The 26,486-nt window shown below is 25.6% G+C and overlaps 1 protein-coding gene across 2 annotated transcripts in view; it reads left to right on the forward strand.

The window, feature by feature from the left end:
• The window catches only part of LOC145835530 (uncharacterized), a 41,427-nt gene that overhangs the window by 8,781 nt on the left and 6,160 nt on the right, over window positions 1–26,486 (forward strand). For both annotated transcript variants that reach the window (XM_082943175.1, XM_082943176.1), the window contains exons 7-12: window positions 2,954–3,080; window positions 7,849–7,995; window positions 8,976–9,070; window positions 9,985–10,070; window positions 11,673–11,784; window positions 12,081–12,382. In XM_082943175.1, coding sequence (XP_082799301.1) covers window positions 2,954–3,080; window positions 7,849–7,995; window positions 8,976–9,070; window positions 9,985–10,070; window positions 11,673–11,784; window positions 12,081–12,382 — 869 coding nt within the window. The remainder of the gene's footprint in view (window positions 1–2,953; window positions 3,081–7,848; window positions 7,996–8,975; window positions 9,071–9,984; window positions 10,071–11,672; window positions 11,785–12,080; window positions 12,383–26,486) is intronic.

Consider the following 26,486-nt stretch of genomic DNA (forward strand, 5'->3'; position numbering starts at 1 on the left):
AGTCGTAAATTAAGTTAGAATTTTTTACAAATCTAATGCGTGTTTACTTTTAGTTTTTCAATTTCAAGCACGTTTTTTGTACATTACAGAGTTCTAATATTTACAATTAAAAATCTATTCTTAAAAATTCAAATGAAGGTTTGAAAAACTTTCGTTTGTGCAAAATAACGCTTAGTCCAAAAAAAAGTGTTAAAAAGTACGCTACAAGCAAAAATAGAATAGAAAGAAATAATGTAAAATTGACGCTCGGTGATCCGCTGTGCTAAAGTGACGACGTGCAAAAAATACGCTCCGTGCAAAGGTGATCAACAGTGCTAAATTGATGCACCGTGCAAAAGTGACCCATCGTGCTAAAGTGACGTGCCATGCTAAAGTGACCCTCCGTGCTAAAGTGAGGCTTTGCAAGAGTGACGCACTGGGCCAAAGTGACCCACTGTGCTAAAGTGACGCACCGTGTTAAAGTCATGCCATGCTATTCTGACTCGCTCCCATTAATCTAAGACAAGTAAAATCGGTTAGCATAAGTTATATTATAGGGGGTCAACCTTGTTTTTAAAAGTTTTATCTTAGCTATCAGACATTTTCAACTGCTTAACAAAATTCAAAGTAACTTTTAAGATATAAGCTATCAAATTTGGTGAACTCAATAAGTTCCCAATGGAAAAAAAAAAAAACAAATACTTGAAAAAATACTTTTTGCTCAAAAACTATCTTCTGCTTCATTTTTTACAATTTTAATTCATGTTTTCAATACATGAGTTATTTTAATTTCCAAAAATTGATATTTTAATAATAAATACACCGTTTTTTTTTTGTTTTTTTATCTAAATATTTAATTTTCAAAGCGTTTTAAAATATTTCCAACATTAAAGTTCTTTTCAACTTTATAAGGAATGTTTCCTTAAATTTGAGCTTTCTAGCTCAATAAATGAGGAAGAAGATATATTTTGAGAATTTTTTTAAATTTCCAGGAAACCTTTTACAAAAATATTTATATCTCAAAAATTTATTAGAGTTTTTATTTTCTATAAAAACTAACCTATTGTTTATACTGTAAGTTTTCATATAAGAATCAATATTGAATTTTATAAAAAATGTTCTTACAAAGTTTTCATACCCCCTATGCTCTTAAATTAGCTGTAATGTTGTGATCAGTGTTAGTTGTGCAGATTAGTAACAGTTTTCTCGATTTTATTTCTATTAAAATTAAACACTTGATTTTGTATCTCATAATTCTATTAAGGACACCAAGATTATTAAAACGTTTATTTTATTACACATTCTTTTATCTTAATATAATCAGGGTTGCCACTCGGTCAGGAAAAGTCAGGAAATCAGGAAAAGTCAGGAAAAATTTAATAAAATTACAAAAGTCAGGAAAAGTCAGGAAAAAATGGGGGGTTTTGAAAAAAAGTCAGGAAAAGTCAGGAAATTTGATAAATTAAAAAAAAGTCAGATTTTGTCAGTTTAAATTTACAAAATTTATTGTTTTCCAAAGCCTTCAAATGGTAAAAATTAATTAAAAGTCCTTTAAAATCAGAAAAAAACTCCAAAATTTTCCTAGAAATTTATAAAAATATTTAATTTTATTTTCAATGCTTTCATCTGGTATAAATTAGTAAAATATCCTTTACAAAACTGCAAAAATTTTCTATTAACATATTGAACAAGTACCCTACTTGAACAAGCAGATTTTGTAAGCTTTTTAGTATTGATGATCTGTAGCAAAGACAATATAACTGTGATATAAACACAAAAGTTTATCTAGCATAACTTTAGAATCAAAGTGTTTTTTGTTTAAGTAAATAATTGAGTTCTTTACAACTAAGCAGCTAGTTTAGTATTTTATGTAACAAGTTAATGTGTATACTTTACCTCTTTATAATTTTTCAAAGTTGTTTAAATTTATAAAATAAGTTATAAGAGAGGTATATGCCAAGATTAAGTTTATTTAATATTTGTATTTTTTGTAGAGTAACTTAAGTTTTTAAAGTAAATAAGAGTATAACTTATTTGTTACAAATTTTATACTAAATGATAGGAGTAAATATTTTATAAATGAATGTAAAAATAAATGAGTGCCAAAAGAAAAGAAATGAAGCCCATAAGTTGTGGCTTGATTTAGAGAAAAGATTCTCTTCAACAAGTGTAGGGGTAGCAGATGAGAGCGATTTAAATAAAATGAGGCAAATGATTTTAACTGCCAAAAAAATGAAGCGGAATGCAGTTCAGATGAAGGAAACCATATTTTCATTTGATGAAGAGGTTGAAGTGCTAATAAAAAAACGGAGAAAATAAATTTTAGTACAAACATTTAGAAAACAGTATTTTATTAAGTTCTTTATTGTTTTGATGTTTTAACTGTAAAAGTTCTTTATTGTTTGAGTTGTAAAAGTTCCTTATTGATTTAAGGTTTTAATTGTAAAAGTTCCTTATATGTCGTTTCATTTATTTAGATACATTTATGCTAGGCAATGCTAAAAAATTGTGTCTTTTTTCAGACAAACTCTGTTTATAAGGTAATAATACAAGTATTTTGCTGATAGAGCTGTTTATTACAAATTCATACACAGATGGTTTAAGTGGTGTACTGGAAGTTTGATGATAGAATTCAGCAAAAAACTGTTGTTTTTAACCTGTATTAAAATTAGATTGAAAGCTTTATATAGTTTCAAGTGTTAGATTTTGTATTTTAGAATAAGTTTAATTTAAGAGTTTGATTTAGAAAAGTCAGGAAAAATTTTGTAAAAAGTCAGGAAAAGTCAGGAAATTTTTCTCAGCTTGATCAGTGGCAACCATGTATAATTCTTTTTTAAAATAGATTTTTTTCTCAAATTTCGTTAAGGATTTTGATATAAACCTATTTAAAGTTTTGTATAGCTCAATAGAATTTTCAATTACTACAAGTTTGTTGAAACAACTTTTTTTTATTAGTTAATTAATTTTTTTCAAGGTGCGCTCCAGAATCACTGAGGAAGCGAATCTTCTCCCATCATTCAGATGTATGGGGATTCGGTGTAACACTGTGGGAAATTTTCAGTTTTGGGGAAGAACCGTGGGTTGGTCTAAAAGCCAAAGAGGTTTGAAAAATAATAGTTTGAAATAATAATATATTGTTAGTGTTTACACGCGAACGTATAATTATAGTTTTATCAGCAACTTTACGTGCTAGAACTATCCACGTATTGAATTATCATTGTAAATTTAGAAAAAGTTTATCTAAATATAAACAATAAAGTCATGTGCATCTATTTTATGAAGTCAATTTATTTACTTTTTTCATTCTATGCACAGTAAATTGACGAGATAAATCTTTCACACTAGAGTAGACTATATAAAAAAAAGAAAATGTTTTATTTTTAATGTCTTAATATATAGATTACGTGTTAATAACTGTTAACTTGTTTTATATTTAGCTTCTTATACTATAAAAAGGAAAAAACCAATCGTCATTTAATGAGCATCATTTCAGTTTTAATAGATTTTCTGTGTACAGTAAAATAAGTTTTAATCACATTACTGTGCACAGATGCATATTGTAAGAGCAACTGATTTAATTTACAATTGATATATTTTAATAAAGTTAAAGTTTTTGAATATTTCTTTTAACTAAATCACTTTTTTGAAGATTTTCATTTTAACAGACTATGTTTAGAGGATTTTATCTTGTTACTAGCTGCAAATTAAAGATGCAATTCTTTAGCCTTGAATCACCCTTTAATCTATTTTATCCATGGCATCTTTAATAATTCCGATTTGTTTGAACTTGGGTTGATGCTTTTGTTTGTTAACTTGTTTACTCGCTGCAAAACTTAAAATGGTCCGAATGCCTTTCACTGGTGAGTCTTCTCTTGTGGCTATCCACCGACTTTTTCTCTGCATATAACTTGCTGCAAGTCTCGCATTTGATGGTCGAACCTTTGTGTATGCGACAGAAATGCAGTCTTTGTAGAAAAATAATCGATGCTGTATTCGATTTGAAACTTTTTAGTTTTCCATGCTGCTCCTTTAAGTGCATCACATTATCATGCTTCTTTTTGATTATCAGGTTATTATACAGGGGACAAATCAAAAACTGCTTTCCCCTACGGATCTAGTCTCACGGGTAGGATTGCGCTCTTTTTACGTTCAAAAGGTATTTTCCGTCCATACTGTTGCTAACAAGCTCCTGTATTATACAACTCAGTTTAATGTGATTCCAAAAGTTACAGTATCTGTATTCTTTTACACATATATCTAACATAAGGAAGGCTGGGAAACTTCCTACAAGACAACTGTATTCCTCTATTAAGCTGATGTCATTACATTTTCAATGTTCAAAAGGTATTGTCATCGATAGAATCTTCCATACTGACCACTGGATTTTTAACTTCTACCATTAAATATTCCAATTTGACCTCTAGATCTGCTGTGATAGCTATAGGATCTTCCACAATAAGCATTGGATATTCTATTTTGACCATTTGAAAATTTGATATTTATTATCGACCATTATATCCTCCACAATAAACCTTGGATCTCTTTATTTAACTTCCTTAATAAATATTAGATACTGTTTAGAGACTATTTTATCTTCAACATTGTCAGCATGTTCCATGTTGACTACCGGATATTTTACTTTGAGCATTGAATCTTTGATTACAGCCACTGATTTCATCAATTTAGCTACGTAGTTTTCAGTTTCTGTCAATAATCGATTGCAAGCATTAGATAACCTAGCTTGTGTTGCAAACATTTGAATAGTTTAAATCCTGCAATTTCAGTGCTTATATTTGACCCTAACTTAAACGTTTTCCATTTCCTGAAAAAAGCCAGTCACGTCTCTTGACTGATCCCCTAGTCAAACTATTGGTCGAATTAGTGTTGTTATATTTGTTGATATCTATGATTGGATGAACTGTATGAGTGGTTGTTGTGTTTGGCTTTAGTAACAATGTTCACCTGGTTTTTTCAGCCATCAACTTTGGTTGGAACGTATACAACACCATCTGTCAGCTTCAAAATTCTCAGTGTGTTGGTCGTTGGATATTTAAACTCAAGGATTGAAAAAAGTTAGTTGCAGTGAAACTGAAGGGAATAGCACTGTCCTGCTCAATAGGAAATTAATTTGGTTCTTCGTCCTTTCCTGATCCACTACTTTAGTGTAGTTTATTCATCCATTTTAGAAAGATATAAAATTGTCCATGAAACATAGTTATTTGTTTTATTTGCTAAGTGTATTTAGTTTTGAACAAAAAACTGATATTGAGAGCCGTAAAATCCATGCTCAAAAACATATTACAACTTCCAACATTTCAGACAGCTTGTACCTAACAATTATGTTTTGTAAATTCTTTAGCGCTTTTAAACTGATTGTCTAAATTGAATATACCAAACAATGTTTTTAAAGCTTTTTTCTTTTGTTAAGGTATTAACAATAAAAAAACGGTTTCAATATACGTATGTATATATTTATTAAATACATATATTAAAGCAGTTTTTTCATCGATAATAAATTAATTAGTTTACAAAAGATTGTTTGGTATAATTCATTAAGACAATATATTTTAAACCTCTAAAACAGGGTTTCCTAAACATTTTTTTATAACTTAACCCTTTAAACTAATGTAAATAAAAAAGCAATCGCATCCTCAAATAGAATTTTTCATAAATTTACTGTTTCGTCCCTATTATGTATTTATATTTCTACCACATCCATAAAATTATTATTCGGCCGCATCCGTATCTTTTTTTAAATAAAACAATTCCCGAAACATTTAGTTTAAATTCCCTTAAATACACCTAAGACCTCTTTTTCTTACTCTTTATCATGAACTCCAGAATTTTTAATGTAAGTTTCAAAGCTATTTCCTTTTTTTGCAGCTTATGTCCCACTAGCTTATTAAAATGGTCCACTTTAGGAAAACCCTGATCTAGTGTAAGTTTCAATTTGTTTCTTAATATCTCTTGTAAGTTTCAAAGCTACTCTTAAATACGCATAATACCTTTTTTTATTTCTCATCATAAACTTTAGAATATCTAGTGTAAGTTTCAAGTTTTCGCGAAATATCTATTGTAAAATTTAAAAAACCGTTAAATACGCCTAAGACCTATTTTGAATATCTAGTGTAAGTTTCAAATTATTGCCTTTTGACCCGCTTTGGGAAACCCTGCTTTAAAGCATTTCAAAAATTAGTTTTAAATATTGAACAGTCTCTAAAGTGAGTAATAGTTAAAAAGATTTTATCAATGAACTCTACAGTTATGCAGTCTAACCTTGATGTTTCAATATACTCTTAATTGTACAAAAAAATTATTTGTAAAGTCTAATATGTAAACCTTTTTTTAAATAAAATTTTGTACTTAATTTAGTTTAAAATACTGAAATAAGATAGCTATTAATTTTTAGATTATTTGAAATTTCTTTAATTCTACTTTGTACAATCATTGATTTTTATTCTACCACAAGTTAAACAACTAATTTATGTTTACAATAATATAATTGAGGTAAAACATTAAAGATTAAAGAATAAATAAAATATATGTTATATTATTATGATATTTTAAATTATTTAAATAAAAAACAAATTTTGTGTACGTAGTTATGTTTCCTATATAGAAATTCAGTAATATTCTCTCCTCTAAATATATATTTTTCGTTTAAAATTACAGTCAGAGTTAAAATTAATGTTTATAAAACTTAGTCTTTTTTTTTTGAAAAGAGGAATTATTTTTTGTTTGATACTAACAGGGTTGCTAAAAAACCTGGAAAAATCTGGAATTTAAAAAAAAAAACAACTAAAAAAGCTAAATTTTTAACAATTCTAACATGTTAAGCATAATCGACACAAAAAATCTATCCTATAGATAAACATTTTTTGGCATCATCAAAATTTTTTTAATTAAAATCACATTTAAAGTAGCTTTACAGTATTTTTTCAATATTTTTAAACTATTTTACACAGTTTCTTACCTTAAACTTGACTTTAAACTAAAAGTTGAACCAAAAATGAGTATATTTAAAAACCTGGAGGAAATTTTGAAAACCTGGAGAAAATTTGCTAAAAACATTTGGCAACCCTGTACTAAGATTTTTGAAAATTCATTAAACTCGAATTTCGATAAGATTTATATACTTTAGGATATTTTTCAGGAGTACAAAGAATTCATTAATTTAAAATCCTTTTGATAATGTCTAAATAACAATAAAATGTCTTTAAAAGCATATTTTTTATTTTCTTGTTAGGTTCCGTATATGTACTAACAAAAATATCATATGGTTGCAAAAAAGTAGTTTCTTTGAAGTTGACTGGAGTATTTCGCACTTAAAGCTACAAGCATATGTTTACATACAAATAAATACCTTTATTTGTTTAGAATTTGCAATTTAAACTATGTTTTGCTGTTTTGCTTACAGCAAATGTTCTAAGCCAGGGTTTGCAAAATTCGTTTTAACAATTGCCTACTTGGAAGAAATTACAATATAATCGATATCGGCCCCTTTATTAGTTACGTGTTCAATTAATTTTTCACCCACTTACTAATTAACGCCCATGATAGCCAAACTCGCCTCATTGGGGCGATATCGCTGTTTTTAGGAAAACCTGTTCAATGCAGATGTGGTTTAAAACAATTAATTTTGATTATATAGCAAAGATATAAATTTATTACTAAGGCAGTTTTGTGTAAAAAAGTTTTTACATTATTTTAGTAAAATTTATGCACTGAAGTAAACTTTTTCTTCAAACAAGCAGCAATTGATTTTTTATTTAAAACAGCAGTAATTCTATGTTTTGAATAATTTAAATAAATAAAAAAACTACTTACATTTACAAAATTTGTTAAAATGTATGCTTTATTTAACATCAGGTGTTGCAAGAAATAGAAAAGAAAGGAGGCAAGTTGGAGCAACCTGAAGCTTGCTTCGATGAAATATATCAAATCACCATGAAATGCTGGAGTATTCAACCAAGTGAAAGACCTAACTTCAACACTATAGAAAAATATTTGACAGATGTAAGTTCATTACGTGTTTATTAATTGAATTATTTTAAGTTAAGCTTTTAGATACTATTTAAGAAGTATAAAATAGTTATATATTTAAGATGTATATATATATATTTATTTTTTAATTTCTAGCTATACTATGATTGTATTGTTTAAATGTAAACTAAACTGAAAACTGAATATAAAGTTTCATCAAAATAAATTCATAAAAGTAATTGTTTAGTGTAAATCAAAGAAAGATTAACACAGAGATGTTTTCTTACAAATATTTTAATGTAACAGCTTATGGTTTAAAACATCCAGTTTAACACTAATGTGTTCATTTTTTTATTTCTAAGTGTCAGTTGCAATAAAAAAAAACTGTTTCATTTTTAATATTTCATAGTTTCTAAAGTTACAAAAATTTTGTGATCAAATAGTGTAGCATTACAGCATATGATAAATTTTTTTTTTACTTTTTATTTTTATAATAAACTTTCACAAAGGTCGCATTGATTTTTTTTTGTTGGCAAACAAACATATAAAGTTTAAAGCTATTTTTTTTCAAAGCTCAAGCAAAAATTTAACAACATGCAATAACTTTATTTTGTGTTTACCCTACGCATTTATAAGGAAAATTTTTATATCTTTGTTTTTCACAGTACTACTTTACAGCAAACAAATTTTGTTCTTTTTTGTGCAATAAAAATAAGCCTAACTTTATAACAATTAGAAATATTTAGCTATTTAAATTTAGCTTAATTCGAGCTTTTTGCTGTTGATGTTATAGATATTTATAAACTTTGCTCACCTTTTATATTAATAAAGTTTTAATCATGAATTCAGATCGAGTATTCTTTTCTTCTATAAAGTTTTTTCAATCATTTTGTTTTTTTGTGTAACTTTAAATTGCTCCTAAAATAATATGCAAATAAACTTAAATAATTAAAATCAATCGTGCATTGTAATTTGTTTTGGCGAGCTTCTAGTTACTAATGATTTTGTAACAGCTTGTGCCTAGGGAAATGCAAGTTAAAGAAAGTTTCTCTAAAAACGAGAAAGTTCTTATTGAAAAAGGAGAAGTGATTACTGTTATTCGAGGCAGGTGAATAAATTTTAAAACTACTTTTCAAAAAAAAAGTAATTATGTTTGTTGAAAAAAAAATAAAACATCTAAGATATAAAAGTTAAATGGTTGAGTACAACACTATAGTTAATACATTACTTTGATAAAATACTGTTTAAAGAAATCGTGATGTTTTGATAATTAAGATAATAACATATTCATCACACATAAAATAAAATAAAAAGCTCAATTCATGTTATAGTTTTTTTATAGGATTCTAATCTATAAATAGAAAATGGTGTTTTTTTATTGTTTTATAGAGTTTTAATTTATTTTTTACGAAGTAGTTTGTAATTTAGCATGAAACACTTTAAACTGTTTGTAATTTGTAGTTTTGTGATTAATTTCATATTTAAGTTTTAAAGATCAAAGATAACCTCATACTATGTTAGCAATCGTGCAATTAATATATTAATTTTAAAACTAATTTTTGAAATCTTTATAATTTTTATGCTTTCAATTCTATCTAAAATTTTAAGTTAAAACTATTGTTTTAAACAATTTTATCAGTTTAACTATACTTATCAGAAAGTTTTTTAACTAAGTTTTTATCATAGTAATGGATGTTTAATTTGTTAGTGAGATATACTAAATACGTAAATAATTGTGAGATTATTTCTTTAATTAAGTTTATAATATAAAGCAATCACATAGCTGTTGAGAAAATATTTTTTTATCTTAATAGGTTTTTTTGCTAAAAATTACTCAACAGCATACTCTGCCGATTAAAAGTTTTCATTAAATAAAATGCATTTTTGTCAATAATTTTTATGTGAAAGTTTATTTTCTTCACAAATTAAACACTCAAACGCAGATGTCAAATATGTATGTAAATTTACTAGATTTTTTTGCAACTAAAGTATAGCTAATTTTCTTGATATAATATTGTTTAGACCCGGCAATCACTGGTGGAGAGTTCAAAACAAAAAAAGTCTGCAAGTGTTTAAGATACCCAGAAATATTTTGCAAACTACAGAAAGTTTGTTCATTTTCTTTTTGAATCGCATGCAAACCAATTGATTTTTTGTAAAGTCAATTTATTTTAAGTTCGTAAAAATAGTTTATTCAAAACAGGGTTGTCAAACACTCAGGCTAGTTTAAAAGGTTTGAGTAACTCAGGCTAATCTTTTGTTAAGACTTAAATTAAATCGCTTTTAAAGTGGTTTTCAACATTTTTTAGTTTAATTTAAAGTTTTCTCTCATTTAATTTTTTGTATTTTTGATTACAAAAGTTAAATCAAATTTTCTGCTTTGTAGATATGTTTAATTAATTTTTTTTTTTAATTTTTATATTTATTGCTAAAATTAAGATTTATAACTATAAAATAAACTTTTTAAATTAAACAATTGAAATAATTATTTTATGTTATTATGTGCTTAAGAAATATGAATTAAAAAAACAAACATTTTTGAACTAAATACTTCTGTATAATAATAGTTTTTAAGTTTTAACAGATGTATGTCTTTAAACGTTCTGTAAATATACAGTTTTCAAACACTTATTTTAATAGTCTTGCTCTGAAAACATTTAAATGAAGTATAAAGATATTTGTTTGATTTTCCTTTAGGCTTTGCTTGTTTAAATTTTTGTGATTTAACGTCTTTTTATGTTATTTTTGATAGACTAGTTATCAGTATATAGAATTTAAAATACTTTTTTTTATTATTTGTTAATAAGCTTAGACTGACTCTAGCTAGTTTATATTTATTCAATCTAGTTTTTTGTTTGAATGACTAGTAATCCTTCAAAATTAAGAAAAATTAACAATTTTTTGTGTATAAATCTGTAATGTATGTCTAGTATCGTTTTTCATTTTTTATGCTGTTGTTTACATTTTTCAGTTCACATGAAGGTATTACTAACATACATAAGTTTAGGCTGGTGTTGAGTTTTATAGCAAGATTTAAATGATACATACGATTATTTTTGAAAGTGAATTACATAATATTATATATTGCAATAAACTTGTTTACATTAAGTTTAACTACAGCAGTTGTCGTCAAGGTGCACACTATAATGTACACGAAACTTTTTTTGGGGTGCACGAAATTTTGAGATTACAAAAAAAATACATAGAGTTAGACTAAGTATGTAGTTAATATTTAATAAAGTATTTAAAGAATACTAAACTGGGGATTTTGTAGTAATTGCTGAGAAGTGTTCAATTAATAAGTATGTAAGACAAAGCCATATAATTAAAATATCATTGTGAAAATAAGGTAAAACAAATAAAGAGGGCAACTAAAAAGAGGATCAAATAAAAAGTTTCAGCTTCAGTTGTTAAATGGTTTGCATGTAAATACAAACTGAGTTATGACTTTTAAGGAGAAATGCACTAATATAAGTGTTTACGTAGTACCACAACTAGCGGCGCTTATAAAAATTTAGTCTTGGGGTGCACCGATTTTATTTTTTGCAGCTTGGTGTACACATAGTTTGATTAGCTTGACGACCACTGAATTACAGTATCAGACATACATTTTTTATTTTAAAACAAATTTTTTTCTCACTTAACTTTTAGAAATTTGTATCAGTTTGTACATAATGGTTAAATAAAACTTGAAAACAATTACTAAACAGACAGCAAGATGACTCGTGGTGACATCAGCCTTCCTCTGAAAAATTCTTTTATTCACACTGGTCACGGAGGTTCCAAAGACCACAAATGGGGAAATATAGATCATATTGACCAGTTAGTTAATGTTCAAAAGTTTGCTTTTTGTTTTAAAAGAGTTAAGTAGTTTTGCAGTAGTTAAATTTTACTTTCTTAAAATATATCAAAAGTATAGCACTTATTACATTAATAGAGTGTTTTTTTTTTGTCAAAACACAAGCTCCTCGAGAGTTTCAATGTAAGTTGATGATAAATTACTGAGTCAAATGTTATAATTAGAACTAAGTCGGAACGCTTATATTTTATACTTAAATTCTTTATTGTGAAAGTTAAATCGTCTTCATTTGAAACTTTAAGTTTGAGAAAAACCACAGGATCTATCTGAACAACCCCATGCAGCCAGTAGACCTGATTGATCTCAGCTCCCCTGAAAAGAAGTCCGTCATCACTTCGCACGCAAGCAAGGAGCCAGTCACCATCTCGTTGGACAAGAACGCTCCAAAAAGTCCCACTCTCGCTTCGTCGCATGACTTCAGCCAATCAGACAAATCGTCTGACGTGACGTCATACGATAACCAAGCCATGTGCTACGACGAGGTCACTCCTGATGACGTCACAGCAAGCCATTACGACAAAGTGGCCGAATACGAGAGTTGTAAATATGGAGATGGTAGCGGTTAGTTAATTTATTTTTCAATTCACAATAAACTGGTAGAAGTTTTTACGAGAAGTTTGAGTTTCTTATGAATAGTATGTAAGCTTTGAACTTAGTGAGTTTATAATATAGTTAAATGTATTTTGAAATAAAAGTTGAATTTGTTGTATACCAGCTGCCATCTGTTGAACCGATTCTAATGCTAGAAGCACAATTTACACGACTATAACAACTCTTAGTATATTTAACTAATGAAGGTTAAAAATGTTTTTATTAGATAGTTAAAGCTTGACTAATTTTATTGAACAGAGTCAAATTGTCCAAAAAATATGTTTCGTTATTAAATTTTCATCAAAAAAAGCAATATAACCATTTTTATTTTCATTAAATTCAATGTTTTTATATTTATTTGAAGTGTTACCAACCATCAGTTTTCTTTAAATCTGAAATATTTAATCAAACAGTTAAAATAAAGTTGTTATCAAAGTTAAAATCAAAGTTAAGTTGTTGATAGAAAAACATTTGTAAAATTGAACAGTATGAAAATGCAAAAAAAAGAAAAAAAAAGTTTAAAAGTTATTTTTGTAATTTTTTTTAGTTACTGTACAAAACAAATCGTCCGCTAAGTATCACTAGAGAACATACTTTGTGTTATTGACTATTGATAATAATCAGTATTACATTAAATTATCAATTTTGTGCAAATTTTATATACATAACAAAAAAATATTTTAATTTTTTTTATAAATTATACATCGAATTTAATAAAATAGATTTAAAGTTGAGTTTTTACTGAAAACTATTTTTGAGTTTTGTAGTTCAAACTTCTTCACAATCTTAGTTAACACAATTGTAAACACAGTTTTAGTAAAATATTTTTTATAGCTCCATTAGTATAATGTTACTGAGTCGATATTTGTTAAAAGTTTAAGCCTAGTTTTGTAAACTAGGTTTCTTAAAATTTGAAAATAGCAACGCATGAAAATTTTATATATGTCCAACACACGCACTAAACTTTAATATTCCAATTAAAAAGATTTAACTCAATGACTTGTTTCTTAAGTATACCAAGTATATACTGAATCATGGTATGTGCGTACATAAGTATTGTAATGAATTGTTCTTTTTTTGTGAAAATTAAATAAATACGTATCTACTTTATTGAATATTCCGTTAAATAAGGATATGACAAACGGAAGCCAAATATATTTCAAAGAAATGTTTACAAATGACTTACATTAGTTAATATAAATATATGTTTCAAATAGTTTGATTAAAATTATAGAAAATTTTATTTTATAGTAGATTTTAATTCTTTTTAGCATTATTAAATCATTTACACATTTTCTATGTATTTTTTTGAAGCAAAACTTTGATAATATCAATTAGAGTTTTAATTAAGTTTAAACTTTGTAGGCAACTTGAAAGTTTCGTTTTTAGTTTTGTAATGGAAAAAAAAAGTTCTTAAACGCTGTAAGAATAATTTTTCAACGAAATAGAAAAAAAAAGTTAAAAAAAACATAGGGTTTGCGTACCTAATATCGAATGGTAAATGATTACATTGAAAATATACAAATACTGTATGCTGTAGAACAATAACATCAAAGTGTGTACCCTACACTGGAAGTTTAAGTTACATATCAAAAAAAAAATCCAAATATAGCTATATAGACTGTTCTTTTTAAAAACATATAAACTAGTCTTTGTTTGCCAGGTATACTACAGGGGTATTTTTAATTCTTTAAAGTTTGTTACTTTTCAATATTTAAAGTACTAATAAACGTTATGCCACCTTAACAGTTTTATCAAAAAGGAATATATTTAAAACTAATGTACACCATTTTTTTCTTTTTAGAAGAAGTTTTTATAACTAAGCAAACATTTATTAAGTATTTTTGAATACGGCAAACTGTAAAATACGGCAAACTTTAATAATTTTTCGAACGAAATCTTTGGAATATATGCTAATTATGTGTGTTTTTAAAAATAAAAGCTAACAAAAGAAAACTTTGTTTCAATAAAACTAGTACTTTACTTCTATATCGAAGACTATAATATAAAACATTGTCCAGATTAATTAAAAAATCCTCAATAGGTGATAGTTCACTTTAATTTTTTTTAAACAGTCTGTGTTTATTTTGTTACGTGTTTAAAGGCTGTGCAATATTTAAGCAAAAATTGATTTTGCAGAACTATTGAAACGAATAGTCACTTGACAATAAAGCTGATTTTTAAACAAGTGGTCACTACCTACTATTACTAACATTTTGGTTTCAAAGTTTGTTAGTTTGTTATAAGAGTAATCAAATTGATACGCATTTTAAATGTTTAAAAAAACATATCTCAAATATTAAGTGCATAATGTACTTTAAATGTTAACTTACATAAGGTTTTACACTTTCTTAAAGCGTTTACAGGCGTAAGTACTAAAAGTTGATGATTAGTAAATAATGAAAAATATATAGAACTTAATTACTAGTAGTGAGTTAAATGTGAGTAAAATGTACTCACAGTCCATTTCAGCAGATGTAAAAATTCATCTGGGTTCAAGGACCGCTGCTTTATATAGCTATATTTTTTGAACTTTCGCATACTTTTATTAAAATTCGACTACAGTTGAAATGTAAACATCACTACATACACAAAGCTTAAATGTACTCTGTTCTTAAACATAAAACACTTCTGTTTATTTAGTTCTTTTGTAAGTTTACTTTACAATTTAGGTCAATTTAGGTTTCCTGTTTGATACAAAAAGTAAGTTTATTTATGTTTTTGTTAAATATTTAATCAATGACAGTAATTTCCGTAGTTATATTATTCTTTATTTAGATTTCAGCAGTTTGGACTTCGATATAAAAAATTGAATTAATTGAGACATAATTTTTTATGACAAAAAAAAAGGTATTTTGTTTGTGTTTGTATAAAAGGTATACAGATATTAAGATCTTTGTTAAAGTCATATTTTCAAAATATTCACTAAAACCCTTAATAAACCATTAGATAAATTGTTTATGTTGTTTATTAGAAAATAGTTAGCAAAGTCTATTTACTTTTTATTTTTTGCTTAAACATAAATGTAATCCAAATTTTTAAACTATATGCAATATTACGTATACACTTATTTAAAGTTTGTTTAAACAACTGTTAAACACTATCAAAACTTGTCTTTTTTCTTATTAAGTTAAGTACATTTTACATGGTTATGAGTAGGCACGTTTTAATTTTCAACTAATTTGTTGAATATATTATGTTCACTACTATGACTAGATTCCAAGCTCTATCCTGAACCGCTGTAGCATAATTACGTATTAAGATTCCTTTGATATATTTTTTTAATTGTTTCGTGTTGAAAACATTCTAACAGACCGACTTAAATAAAACTATAGTTAAATCACTTTGTTACGGCAACAATAAAGTCCTACAAATTTCTAAATTTATCTTTTTTAGTTTGTTTAGTATACAACTGTTATTTTGTAATATAACTCTTTCGTTTTGTATTTACATGTTTGTTGTTTGCCTTTTTTCGGTACAGACATCTTGTATTCTAATGATTAATACAGCACACAATGTTTCGTTCGCACCAGATTTATATTTTAAAAGATTTATTGAGCCAGTTTGAAAGGCAAAAAACAACAATGAAGCAGTGAGAAAGTAACACTTTGTAGTATTTTCTCACCCTTTCGGTGTGTGTCTTTAACATAAGTATAAGGTTTTTTATTTCAATTTACATATTAATATTGTACAGTTGTTACGTAGCTGCTTATTGATGAGTGCTTTATTGTGGTAGGTTACTGAATAATTGAGCTAGTTTTCATCTGAAATGTTTTTTATTCTATAGAGCTAGTTAGTTATTATGTTTTTAATTTGTTTTTATTTAAATATGATTAAGACGAAGAGTAATCTTTTTTTTGATAAATACAATAAAATCAGCTATAACGAAAATTTTATTGCTTTCTGAGTTAAAGCAATAAATAGTGTTTTTATCCTTAAGATAATAGAAAATAAATGTATTATATAATTTTATATTAATTATTACTTGAAATTGTCTACATTCAGTAAGTAAAGAAAATAAACATAATTTTATGTTGTTGTATATCTTATATGTCATCGATTTTTTAAACTTGAATCGTCAAAATCGATAGTAGTTTTGTTTTTACCAAATTATTTTTTTTTTGTATATACAAAAATTACTTAAAAGGAACTTATACGAACATAAAAGTTTTAGTTATTAAATACTAAGCTTTTTATTTTGAGAACTTCTATCGATTTTGTCGACTTAAGTTTAAGTAATTTACGACATATAAATCAATTGATATAATATAATTACTTTAAAAGTATTATTTTTAGCTTGTTTACCTCGATATCTTGATTTTTTGAAAGTATTATTTTCATTTGCATAAAAATTTCAGAAATAAATCATGTGTCAGTCATTTTACCAATAAAAACATAAGATGGTGCAAGACTTCAAACTCTTTTAAAATCCTCTGAAAGCATTTAAAAAGTAGTGTTACAGAGTTTCATGAAAAAATTTACTCAATTTCTTTCTTTAATTTTCTTAGTCCAAGAGAATTAGAACGCATTTTATTTATGGTCGTTACTGTTTGACTTTTTTTGCGATTCATATTTAAGTTAAAATGAAAAGTTAAACGATATTAATAAATAAGCTAAGCAACAGTACAGTAACCTGTCGTGTATTTACGCGACTGCATTTTAGTTAAAATAAAATATATATCTTTGTATTTTGTCAAAAAATAGTTTTAGCATTTAAATTTCAAAAAAAGTATCGTTTAGTTACTAAACATCATTTATGCTTTTTTGTTGTATAAAAAGATTCTTTACATACAAATACTAATAGTATAAATTTGAATAAAAATTATGTGGTAAATTTTCTTGATTATTTACACAAAGAAAAATACTGTTTATAAAAATTAACAATAGTAGAACTATCTTTATTAAAAAGTTATATTGAATAATTGTTGATATTGTTTTGGTTTTATTTGAAGGAGTTTTCAAATCAAATTTTTTTTTAAGTTAATTAAAAAAACAATCAAAGTAATTTATTGAAAAGTATTAAATAAAATAGATTTTGTGATACTGTGTATATATATATAAAATAAGGTTATTATTTAAACTTAAACACCTTCTACTGAGCCCACTTGAAGGGCTTTTAAATAATTTATTGAAATGTACGATTTTTAAAATACTGAAACACATGTTTCATAAAGACAAAAAAGATTTTCTTTAATCTTCAGCTAGTTCAAATCTAAAATAAAAAGCACTTTGGTAAACAAAGATGCAAAAGTTTGCAAAAAATCAAAAACAGTATGACGTAAGAATTGAACACTGCACATTACAAATATTCAGCACAAAAATCGATCTACCATCTAACTAATTAAACAACTAAAATTTACAAAAACAACAGTTAAGTGACTATAAAATACTTCAAAATTTGTTGTATTTTAAGAGGAGCTTTTTTCATATGTCGACAAGACGATATGAATTCACTCCTCTTATTTAAACAACCTTCCTTTTTTGACGCATACATAACGGCTGTTGATTCTTTTAAGCACAGCCTACAAACAGGGTTGTTACCATCTGCTATTGGCTGTGCTCTTTTTATCACCTCCCAAGTTAATTTAAAATCAAAGTTTTTGATGTAGCGCAGGGATCGTTCATGGGTGCAGAGGCATGTGAATTAGTAGGTCTTTTTTTGTTAGATGGGTTGAAAAATATCTTTGGTGAAAGAATTGGGTTGTACAGTGACGATGGTCTAGCTGTACTGACAATTCTTCTGGCTTTTAAGTTATAAGACTAAAAAACAAACGCACGCCTTCTTCAAGTCTATGGGGTTACGAGTCACTGTTGAATCACCAATTTTGACGACTGACTACCTAGATGTGAAGCTCAACTTGTATGATCTTTCCTATATGCCTTATAAAAAGCAAAACGCAAAAATTATGTACATAAATAAATGTTCTAGCCACCCAAAAAATATTATAAACCAAATACCAAAAATAATTAATCAACGTTTAAATAAAAGATCAAGCAACGAAGAAAACTTTTTAAAGACAAAGCAAGATTACGAACTAATAATGAAAAAATGCGGTTACAATGATAAACTCAATTTTGAAACAACGGAGCAAAAAAACGAAACGACCAATAAAAATAAAAGAAAGCGAAATATAATTTGGTATAATCCCCCATTCTGTACTTCAGTTAAAATAAACATCGGCAGAGAATTTATAAATCTAGTAAAAAAACATTTCAACAAAAATAACCCATTATCAAAGATATTTAACAAACATAATAAGCGAATCAGTTATTCATGAATGGCCAATTTGGAGAGATTAATTAAGTCACACAATCAAAGGATTTTAAACAAAAGTAATTTAATCAAAAATCAGTGTAATTTCACTGGTGGCTGTAAATATAATTTGAAGGGGGGCAATTGTTTTTTTAAATACCTCAAGTAGACTTTACCTACAAGGGAAATATATTACGAAACAATTGTGCAAAAGTTTTCAAAATTCAAGACCATAAAGTTGTAAAGTGCCAACACAGCAATATTATTTGTTATAGTTATTTTTTTATTTACCACTTAAACATAAAGCCTTTCTTTAGACTGTAACTTACTGACGATCACATGAAATTTTACATTTCAATGTGTGAAACAGCTGTTTAAATTATAGTTTTTATATAATTAGATAAATATAAAGTTATAACTTGTTTTAAAGCTGATGAGTGAATAGTCACGAAACTCGAGTTCTTTGAGTTTTGCATCTTTATATAAACCTTTTTAATAATAAAGCCCTCAAGGTGGGCTCAGTGTGAAAAATTTAATTTATTAAGTTAAATAACTTAATTCTATATATATATATATACATAAGTATATAAGTTTGTCATTATAATTTGTATTAACAAATGTATCCATGCATTAAATGACGGTCATGTCTGTTGAGCATAATTTAATATCTAAAGTTCGAAGCCGCCTAAAACTACGCGTGTACTGTATAACTACGCACCTTTGACCCGGGTTCAACATGTGTAGCTTTGGCAGGTTATGAAAAAAATCGTCTTTGTTATACAAATTTGTTGTTGTGGTTTTTAAGTTCCTTGATTTAAATTTTTTATGATGAAACTAGAACTATAGAAAATAATCAAGAAATTAAAACAAGTTTTTTAGTAATATAATTTGGTAGATAATAAAATTTGTTTTTCTTGAATAAACAAAAGCTAAGTATAAAATACTGTTAAATATTTTAAACAGTTAGTGTTTTAAACTAAGCAAATAGTTTAAGTCTTTTTATTATGTCAGCTAATTTGATATGCAAAGTTTTGTTACAATGTTGAATGTAAAAGGAAGTTAGATATTGATGTCCATGTCGTTTTTTTGAAGTAAGATTAATATTAAAATATAAATGCTTTAAAATATTTATAGACTTATATACATATATAACTTTCAAATATACTCAACTCTTTTTTATTGTTTGATTAAAACTTTATAACAGTTTATTGAAAAGAAAAGTTATACAATTTATGCAAAAGCTAAATATATAAAATGGTATTAAATCTAATAGTATCAATATATAGTTTTCTTTTGATAAAATCATAAATAAACAGCTTAGTAAAAGTGAAAAAAAAGATTAATATTTTTAAATGTACTATTGAAATCCTCTTTCATATAACTTAAAAGCATTAAATTATTTATAAGGCTCTGGAGAAAATATTTGATAAAAGCTTTTGAATTATTTATTTTTATTTTACAGAGTTTTTATTCCACAACATTTGCTTTAAAATATAAAATTATGTTGATTATCGTCATCACGACAAGTAGGCAATATTTTATTTATTGAATAATTTATGTTCTTTAAGTATTTTTGATTTGAAAATTTGGAATTAGCATAAAATATAAATCATTATTGTTATGTACAGTTTTCGTATATTGTACATTAATTAATACTGTTTTTTTTTACTTCATATTAAAATAACGTTAATTAATCTCATAATAATTTTGTAAATTTTTTAACATTATGTATTGTCAAAATTTATAATTACCAATTTGTAGTACAAGTAATTTTAAAACATTAATATATCAATCATGTTTACAAAAATATTTTTTATTGTATTAGTAAGTATTTGTTTTAACGTAAAGTAATTACTTTCTTTTCTTTTTATTACTTATAAGTTTTAAAATTAGTCCATGCAGGTCAAAATTATTTTCGATATTTTGTTAACTTAAAATTAAAACAATTTCAAAATTTACAAGGTAGCTTCTTTACCTTACAGCTTTGAGTATTAGTTACTATAGTATTAGTCGTTTTGATTTTAAACTAAAAGTATGTAATTGTTTTTTGGATAAAAGTTATTTCACTTTAGTATATGATCTTTTTATTTTTTTTTTCATTTTAGTAATGTTATCATTTTGTTATCAAATTTATGTTATTAATTTTTTCATTTTAGTAATGTAGTGTTGTACCAGTTTCAAGTTTTGCTTTGGAATAATTAGTATAAAATATTGCTGATGACTAATCATAACTTTTTTTATACATTTACTTTTGTTTTGGTACTGGTTTTACTAAAATTTTGTACTATATTGTTCATTAAAACCGCGAGCCGAACATTTGTAAACAACGAGATTTCTACAACTTAAAACTTTTTAATTAGCGTGTTTTTAGTATTTTTATTGTCGTATTTTAAAAGTACTTTTTAATTTAGTTTCAAGTAAAATTTCTGCTTTCTTAAGTGTTTTTATTCTAACAATTTTTTTTTTAATAAATTCAAATCAGTAAAGTATAACTTAACTCTAATTTAAACCTTTTAAACAGATTTTTACACTCAACTCTTTATGACGTTACTATTTTTAGCTAGACATTTAACAATCATTATATACAACTAAATTTACATCATATTCTTATCAGTTTTTAGCAAGCTTATTCTGTCGATGCGCTAAATTAATTTAGTTAATAAACTTTTTTTAAATGAGTTACCCATGTATTTTAACAAAAAAAACTAAATTACTAATTTCAAATCATTAAGTTATTCGTCCTATAGCAACAGTTGGTGTTGTTATACTAGATATACTACTGTACGTTTTTTTAGTTTTATAAAATAATAAGTTTCTTGTAAATATAATTTAAAAAATCGAGGAATAATAGTGTTTAGTAGTAAATACACATAAAATTTAACATATAGTTTTAGATCTCTAAAAAGTCATCTTTTATGTTGATTCTTGTATTTCACTTTTATTAATTAAAAGACTGGTAATTAAAATATATCTAAATTACTTTATCTGAAGAATCTACGTAAAAAATATAATAGTTTTACAAAATGAATTAAATGTAAATGAATATAGATTATAAGCAGTTTTTTAGAATACAAATAAAATAATTTGATAGAATTTAGGCAGTTGAAGTTTTATATTTATGCTTTGTTACTAAAATTGTAATCTTTTTATTTTTCTCCCGACTGAAATAGATTTAATGAAAACCAAGTGAGCACTAGTCAAAAAACCTCATTGTAAAATGTTAGTTTGCTGGAAAAATTGTTAATGTTTTCTCCTAAAAAGCTGAGAAATTTACAAAAACAAAATGTTTTTAAGACTCAAGTTACATCAACGTCCAAAACAAAATCAATAAAATAAATTTCCGACTGTTTACTGAACTTTGATTTTAAGTTAAACGTGGCTTTAATACGTCATAATAATAGCATGCTTATTATTACGTAGTGTTACTCATCAACAGTTACAACTTGTAATAGTTTTATAATATATTTTTAGTAAGTGTGTGAATCTATTTATTTTACGACACTGATTACTTTTTAGTGAATTATGAATTTTTTTAAATCAATGAAAAAGAGTTGGGGCTTTCAGTTTTGGCTGAAGTAAAGTGATCAACAATATTTTAATACTTAAATTTTTTAAAGAAAAACCCAAAGTATGTAAGGTGTTTTTAGTCTTCTAAATTGATATTTACCTTTTGAAAATTTTAAGATAAACAAAACTGTTGCTAGCTTAAAGTTAATGGTTTAAAGTTGATATTTATTTTATTATTGAACGAATGAGTTTGAAAAGCACCCACACAAACAAAAAGTATAGAGAAAAGTACTTCCCATACATATAAACCTACAAGAGAGTTCTCTCAAAATTTTCATGAATGAAAGCTTATCATAGATGCTTTGTTTTTAAATTACTGAAGTTTATTGACTTGTTTCTACTTTTATTTATTTAGAGTATGAGAAATTTGTTATAAAAAGATTAAAAGTCGTCGAAGCCACTGCTTTTTAAACTACCGTAAATTGGTATAAATCTTATCAGCATGTATGTGCAGTTCAGAAGAAAATATGATCAGTACAAAAAAAATAATAAGCGTGGAAAAGGTTTGTAAAAACTAAATATGTTAAATTTTTTTATTTATTGTTCTATATAATTATCATTAAACGTCTTAATAATAATTTATGTATAAGATAGATATTTAGATAAAGCTACTTTTCAAGCGTGAAACTTAGAATAATGGTATATTATTTTATTGATCGGTTTTCTAAAACTAAGTCATTTCTTTAGAATATAAACATATTTTTACTTAGAATAATAATTTTTGATAAACTAATCAACCAAAACTACTACTACTAAGAGGCTACTTAAATAAAAAGTTTTAAATGTTTGTTACACTTTAATAATTAAAAAAATAACAATATATTAGCAAAATACAAAGCTTTCTTATCTTTTAAGTTTTCCTCTGCTGTTTAAAACATAAGCCAATTAAAAATTAAATTTTGGTTTTAAGATTTCAGACAGTTTTTGACAGTTTAATGGCTTATAAAGGCTCTCTAAAATATTTAGAATATAAGTTTTATTATATCTATATTCTGACAACATCTTTATATTTTTAAATTGCGAAACTAACCTTTATAACTGTTCTTAATTTTTATGAGAATTGCTGTTTAATAAGTACTGTTCATCGAGAGCGAAGCAGTTTTTTTTTTTGTTGAACTTTCCCTACAAAATGTTTTTGTAGTTCCTGTGTTTTAAGGAAGTATTAGATTTTCTATTGACAAAATGTGAAGCTAAATATTGTATTCGAATTTAAGTATATTACTAGCAAAAAAATCTGATTTGACCAAACAACATGACTTGTTTATGAGAAATCCAAGCTAAGGAATTAAGAGTATAGTTTGTAGTTTTTAAGTTTATAGATCAATACCTTAATCAGTTATTTTTCTCTTTGGTTGTTAAACGTCAATGTATATTTTCTGTAAAACAAACCGGATGATTGTTCATCAACAAGTTTTGTAATACTTTATTAGTTTGTGGTTTTAGGTACAATATTTACACTATTTTTTACTTTTTTGGGGTCTCCTATAGTTGTCAAGTTAAGCATTGATAAGCACATTACGAAAAGTTATTCTTTGTTGATATGATAGAATGTTGAACTTTTTTGGAATTTAGTTTATTATAATTGTATTTCAATTTTTTAATTTAGTGTTTACTAGTTATTAAATTGTATTTTAATTGTATATTATATAGTAAAGTTTATTATTTTTAAAATTTCGTTAATTAACAGAAAATAATTTCAAGTTCTTAAATACAGAAAACGCCCTAATAAAAATCATTAACATGTATCTTTATAAGAGTTTGCATAGTAAACAACTGTAAAAGGAGAAACTTTCGATTGTATTTAAAACTTAATTGAACTTGTTTTATACACGATTGTGATGGTTTTGTAACGAACTAATCGAATTTTAGTTACCTACATTATTAGAATTTCGCTTGTTAGCTTTTATATTAAATACATGTACATAAAATAAATAATCAGTATTGTATGCAAAATAAGAAAAGAAAAATTTGCGGTAAAATCTTGTTTTTGCAAAAACTTTATTCGTCATTACTATTATTAAAATAAGCAGTGATTATACACAGTGTAACGTACTAATTTGAAAAGAAAATATAATATAAATTATAAACTTTGATATATAGCATGATTTGTAACTTAACTCAAAAGACGAAAAAAAAGCGAAAAAGCAGAACTTAATTAAATGTTGTCAATCCTTTAAAATGATCATTTTACAGTATTGTTGAAGTACAGTATAAATAGACCTTAAAATTACTAAGTAAACTTAATCTATTTTTAACTTTATCTCAAAAAACAGTTTATTAACTGTTTAAAGTTTATAAAAACTTGCAAAAATTGTTAGTATTGTTGAAGAACAAAGAAGAATTTTATTTTCAATTTGGTAATGAAACAAACAATTGTTTAAACTTAAAAAGACATCCATTTTAACAATCAATTCAATGTTTGTTTGATAAACAGGTGGTTTTTTATGTGTGGTTTTGGTAGTTTCCGCTGTGAAATGACCTAGAAAAAATGTAATTTGTTATGTAAATCTATCTGCAATTCAATTGCACAACGAACTTTATACGTACTAGTTTGAAAAATTAACGGAAAATTATATAGTTGACTAAATCAAATATTTATTTTTTATAAAACTGATAAACCAAAAGAAAGCAAAATTTTAGCGTGAATGCCTAATAAAGTTTTTGTTTAAACAAGTTTGAGGAAAAAAATTTTAAGTTTCCAAAAGTTTTTATAATTTTTTTCAATGCAAACGTATTTTCACGTCTGATCATATTTATGTTTATTTAAAGAATTTGAATTAACAATTAAAAACACAACACATTATGAATTGTTTAAAAAAACTTTTCTTATACATATTATATACTAACATCAAGAATTGTTTATTAAAACTTGATTTTTATCCAATCTGAAACTCGTTGTAGTAAAGTGTTTACAAAATTCATGAGTTAAAATTTTACTTATATTTTATTTACAAGTTTCTAACAATAAATCTCATGCCTATGTACTACTGTTTTATGAAGAATAAACTTGCACATCAAATTTAAATGCATGCATTTATAACATTCAGTATTTGAAACAACAGTTTTTACCGTTTCTAAATTTCTTCGTTAAGTTTAACATCATAAGAATTAGCATTCAATAAATTTTTAGTTATAATATACACTTTATTAACTTTTTTAAATATTTCAGAAAGTTTTTTTGTTCACGCTAAAGTGAACACTTAACATGTACACTTTTGAAACCTGAGCTAAGCCAAGTTTTGTTTACCAAGTGTATGTTTTACATTTAAAAAGTTAGTTATTAAAATATATTTTATCTGAGTATTTTTTTAAACCTTTAGTTTATGAACAACAACTATGACCTCCTTTCTTGTTTAAAAACAAATAGGTAATTAGCCTCTTAATTTTTTTAGGTTGGTTTTCAAATACAAAATTTAATTTTATATGTCTTGTATATTTTTTATTAAAGAAATTTATATCATAGGCATTGAGATAAAATTTGAAAGTTAGTATTTCTAACATTTAAAGTGTTACATCAGCTGCGACTTTCTACGTAAAACTTATGGAGAAACATTACTTTTGCGTTTTTAGATAACTTTTTGTAATGAAACTCAACACTTTTATTGGAAATAATTTTCTTTAATACAATTAATTATCAACAAGCAAAAACAAAGCAGTTTTTTGCTCAAAAATATTGCCAGTTACCAAATAACTTTTTTTTTATAATGAAGAGATCATTGAAGAAAGAACTAGTTTGGTTGAAATAACCCTAAATATTATTCAGTGACTTTAAAAAAAAGATTTTGTAATTATACACTTTTAGGTTTCTAATCAAAAAATTAATAGTATTTTTAATCAAAAATATTGCTTTTAATTTAATTTTTATACAGGGTTTTTACTGTTACACTGATATTAAAAACTACTTGTAAATAATCTACTAAAAGATATCTTTTTAAAAGCATTTACAGAGCAACTAGTCATAAACACGAGTTAATTAGCCTTTTTTTGACTTGTGATCGTGATACGTCTTAAGTAACTTGTCTGATGTTCTTCTTTTCACAGTTAATCTAAATATAAAATTGCTAGTTTCCGCTGTTATTTTTCGATGCTTACATGTATTACCATTTATAACTATTGTATAAGTTGTAGGATCTATATATTTTGATTAGTGTAAAATATTTATAAAAAAAGTAAATTTATAGTTTCATTTGAAATGAATTAGTACTCAGTGACACTGTCATAGCATAGCACTAGTTATAGTTTTTTATCGGAATG

Source organism: Thalia democratica, chromosome 5 (genome assembly GCF_965202585.1).
Source record: "Thalia democratica chromosome 5, ktThaDemo2.hap1.1, whole genome shotgun sequence".
NCBI lineage: Eukaryota > Metazoa > Chordata > Thaliacea > Salpida > Salpidae > Thalia > Thalia democratica.